General features: G+C 47.7%; 1 protein-coding gene across 1 annotated transcript in view; it reads left to right on the top strand.

The window, feature by feature from the left end:
* LOC119338852 (transcription factor RF2a-like) overlaps positions 1 to 4,651 on the top strand; it is a gene marked incomplete at its 5' end in the record, with an annotated part of 6,176 nt that continues 1,525 nt past the window's right edge. The window contains 3 exons of the mRNA XM_037611071.1: positions 1 to 890; positions 965 to 1,097; positions 1,177 to 1,261. Coding sequence (XP_037466968.1) covers positions 1 to 890; positions 965 to 1,097; positions 1,177 to 1,261 — 1,108 coding nt within the window. The remainder of the gene's footprint in view (positions 891 to 964; positions 1,098 to 1,176; positions 1,262 to 4,651) is intronic.

A 4,651-nucleotide genomic window follows, 5' to 3' on the forward strand; every position in this document is an offset into this window, starting at 1 on the left:
GTGCCGCGCTCCCCGACACCGCTCGACCTCGCCGCCGCGTCCGCCTACCACCACAGGCGCCTCTCCCCGTCGCCCCGGCCCCCGGCTCACCCGCAGGTGCGTCTCCCATCGCCCTACGGCCAGATCCCCTCCGGCGCCGCGGCCCACCATGCGCGCTCGCTCTCGCAGCCCCTCTTCTTCTCTCTCGACTCGCTCCCACCGCCGCCGTACGCCGATCTGGCCGGCCCGCCCGCCATCCCGCCCTCCCCGCCGTCTTCAAGCTCCGACCCGCCGTCCTTCGGCCTGCCGCCGCGGAGGGCTGGCCACCGCCGCTCTCAGAGCGACATCCCCTTCGGGTTCTCGCAGCTCAGCCCGCCCCTGCCGCCCCCGGCGCCGGTGAAGCGCGAGGCGGCCACGGGACAGGATGGCGGCAGATTGGAGGGCGACGACGCTGCGTTGTACGACCTTGTCAACGCCTACATGGACCTGGACGGGATGGACGCGCTCAACTCCTCCGAGGACCGCCACGACGACCGTGACATTCACAGCCGTGCCAGCGGCACCCGCGCTGCCAGCGCGGCCGAGAGCAGCGAGAACGAAGCCGAGAGCCAGTCCACCTCAGCGGAGAGGAAGGACGGAGCCAAGTCTCGGCATTGTCGCAGCTTGTCCATGGACAGCTTCATGGGGAAGCTCAACTATGCCACAGGTGACGAGTCGCCAAAGCTACCACCGCCGTCCCCCAGCGGTGGCCTTTCCAGGAGCGGGAGTGGGTCCTTGGACGGTGGTGGTGCTGCGTCACTGTTTGGTACCGAGTTCGCCAACGGGGAGTTCACTGAGGCTGAGAAGAAGAAGATCATGGCAAATGAACGCCTCGCAGAGATAGCTTTGACAGACCCTAAGAGGGTCAAGAGGTGTGCATTTCTTCATAGAGTGGAAAAAACATTTTCCCTTCAAATTAAGCATCCTGACTTTTTAAAACTGCCAGGATTTTGGCAAATCGCCAGTCTGCGGCAAGGTCAAAGGAGCGCAAGATGAGGTACATTCAAGAACTCGAGCATAAGGTACAGGTCTTGCAGACAGAGGCGACTACGCTTTCAGCACAATTGACAATGCTGCAGGTTTGTCTTGTGAAGTTGCTCTGTATTTTGATTTTGCTTATGTTAGGGTGGAACTAATTCTTGATGCACTTGTTTGCAGAGGGACTCTGGAGGACTTGCAACTCAGAACAATGAGTTGAAAATAAGGCTGCAAGCAATGGAGCAACAGGCGCAGCTGAGAGATGGTATGCTTCTTATGGTCCCATTCTTCATTTCTTTTGGTGAAAATTAAACTGGGTTATGTTTTCTCGGGAAACTAGCAAACGGCAATACAAAAATAGAGCTCTTCAAGTATTACACCAGCATGTGTTTGTGCTGACTTTCGACTGTCTGGTCTGGTTTGGTAGGCATGTAGTATCACCAATGCAGATCAGTCTTTTTATTGTTGGGTCGGGATAGTTTCTGTTTATGTGCACTCGACACTGTAGGGTTTATCAAGGCCAAGCAAATCAGTTTACATTAAAATGCAATAGTCGAGTTGTTCTTGGATGTTATTGCATGCTTCATGTGTCTTTTTATAGATATATTGGTTCTTAATTTACCATGCATCTTGGTTGTGTTTGTAATAAAAAATTTCATGGTTCGGTGCTGAAAGATGACTTGCCAATATTTATGCAAGCCAAAGCTAAACCAATTGGTTGGGTGCCAACTTCTCTTGAAACTTGCCTACATTTGGCAAGTTTTGGAGTTGCAAAATGTAGGTATGCCAAACTATTGGCTAGCAATTTTTGGCTGCCAACAAAAGCATGGCCTATTACCTTTGTTTTGTGATTTACAAAAGATCGTGTGCTTGTTCTCTGTGATAGTCAGTTATATTAAGTCGCCAAATGTAAGCATACTAAAGTATTCGCTAGCAATTTTTGGCCACCAACCAAAGCACACTCTATTACCTTGTTTCGTGATTATTATACAAAAGATCACGTGCTTGTTCTCTGTGTTAGTCAGTTATATTAAACTATCATTATAAATATTGCTGATTCTTTTTCGCGCTGGTGTGCACATTTTCCTGGCGTTGATTACTTGCTGACTAGATTAAAGTCCTTTTGTCTCAGGAAAGACCATGTGGTTTGCAAATTGGTTGAGTTGAAAATTGATGGCACAGTATATTCATTTTATATTATTACTTTATTAGTTGCGAGGGGTTCGGTCCCCCGGTGGCTGGGTTGTACCATCATGATACATACTTTTGCTGGGATTTTTTTGAACAATATGTATTTGGAAAATCTTGCATATCTTAACACCGTTTTATCATTAATCAATATATGTTTTAAAATATTTTGAAAACCTTGAATACCTCAACACTATTTTATCTTTATTTCCTCATGTGCGTCTAGTTTAACTAGGTTTGTTACTCTTGCTTACATGAGGATATATCAACTAATGTCCAGTTCCTTTAGATGCTAATGTGACCTACTGTTCGTTTTGGTTCCTTTGGGCACATTTTATGGTTGATAAGAACTATAGGCGTACACTGTAGAAACTGTCTTCTTACTCGCTTTTGTCGAAAAGGCTTGTATATTTTTCCTTAATGACATTTGAAAAGATTCAAATATTCCATATATCTAGTCTTAAATTGTGTTTAATAGTCTATTCAGATCTAAATGTCAGATTGCTATTTCAGTTAGTGCAAAAATCATTTCTGAAAGTTCACGCTGGTGATGTATACTTGTTTTGACCCATTTTAATGCGGTGTAAGATTGAAGATCTATCATAGCATTTTCTCTGTGTCTTCTGTGCGTTTTCGGTTATTTGTGGGTCCACAGTTGGTTTCAGGCTTTCAGTACATGTTGTAGCTACTTAGCTAGAGGTCAGCAATTTACGCTAGTGATTTTGTTGCCATGGGTCCTCGCTGTGGATTGATATATAGTCCATATGTAGCTAATATACAGTTCTAAGAGCATCTCCAATCGGACTTGACTAATCTGACCCCATTTATGTTCGCCGGCTGCCCCATATTTGTCTGCCCGGGCAACCACACCTACCTCAAATCCATACAAAGCCATGCATATAGATCATATAGCACACAACCAATTCAACACAAGCCAAAATAATTTACAACAATTCATTCATAGGCATACATGATTGAATCAATCGCCCCCATTGTTGCGCTCATGGATCTCCTTTTTGTTGTGATCCACTTGTTGCAATTCTCATACATGAGGATAGTGTCGGCCGACATGATCCTTGACTCAGTGATCCTCATGAGTCCCACCTTCTCTTTCTCAAGCTCAATTGTCTCATGTGCCTTCGCCTTCTCAAGCTCCATTTTTTAGCCATTTCTCTTGCTTCTTCATGTCTATCCTGTCCCTCCATGATCACCCTATCTAGCACCCTCTCCAGGTCGAACTCCATTCCCTCCGGTTGCACAAACAAGAAGAGCTTGTACCTCTCCCTCTCCCTCTCCCTTTGCACATACAAGAAGAGCTTGTACCTCTCCCGTTTCTCCTAAGTTTTCTTCAACGTCTCCCCCCTTGTTGCAAAAGATGTCCGTCCATGTGGCGGACATTTTGCTTGCCGCGTCGTCATGCGCGTCCCTATCCTTCTCCCACTTCCTCCCTCTCAAGTGTCTATTCCTCTTTGGGTCGGTCCCATGTCAGTCCGCCCTCCATCTGGCTCATCGTCATCATCTAGTCCAATAGATTGGTGAGTTGACGGGGTTCTTGATATTTTCAAAGAGGTTTGACCACTTTGGTTTCCCATTCAATTGCACCCAACAATCCAAAATGATCCAAGAAACGAAGCAAGACAAGGAAGATGATGAACAATGTGAAGCAAACAAAACTTGCATGGCTATTGACTCCAATACCACTTTGGTGCCTATTCACCACTTGTGCATAGAAACTGCAGAACTTGTTCAAACAAAGGCGAATTTTGATTACCCATTTCATAGTTTGGAGGAGCTTCACCGTCATTTATCATATTCATCATGAACGAGTCCTAAAGATGCATCACAATGAAACTACCATCCTATAATTGATCTGATAAATGCACATGGGGCAAAATAGACCTGAGCATTTAGTTGAGGAATTTCTTCAAACAGTTGCTACCGACGCCGAAGATCCCTGACGTTGTCCGTGACTGCTGGAGTTGTGGTGACTTGTACGGCGTGTCCAAGAGGCGTTTGCTTCCTGTGTGAAGCCATCCGAGATGTTGGACCATTGCGAAGCTGGAACGGCGTAGGGCGTGGCCGAGGGCACAGATGTGGTGAGCTCCATGTCAACGACGTCTTGCTCCGCCTTCTCGCGGGCGTGCTGCTGGGCGTGCTACTCCTTGCAGATGATGGTCTCCGCTTTTCTCCTAACGGTAGGGACCCTCATGTACTCTGCCGAGCCATCCTCCATGGTGCGGGCGGACGGCGGAGTGGGCTAGGACGACTAGGGTGAAGGAGAAGGTGGGCGGCGCAGATGCGGAAGAGGGCAACGCCTCAGACGCGGGAAAGGGAAGACAAACACATTAGAGAGAGTGGTCAATTTGGAGGGATTTGGGGTGGGTTCGGCTTGCCGGATCCGATGTGGTGGACGCATCCGGGTGGTCCCAAATCTGTCCCACATATGAGCTGGGTTTGAGGGGTGCCG

The sequence above is a fragment of the Triticum dicoccoides genome, chromosome 7B (assembly GCF_002162155.2).
Source record: "Triticum dicoccoides isolate Atlit2015 ecotype Zavitan chromosome 7B, WEW_v2.0, whole genome shotgun sequence".
NCBI classification, from domain to species: domain Eukaryota; kingdom Viridiplantae; phylum Streptophyta; class Magnoliopsida; order Poales; family Poaceae; genus Triticum; species Triticum dicoccoides.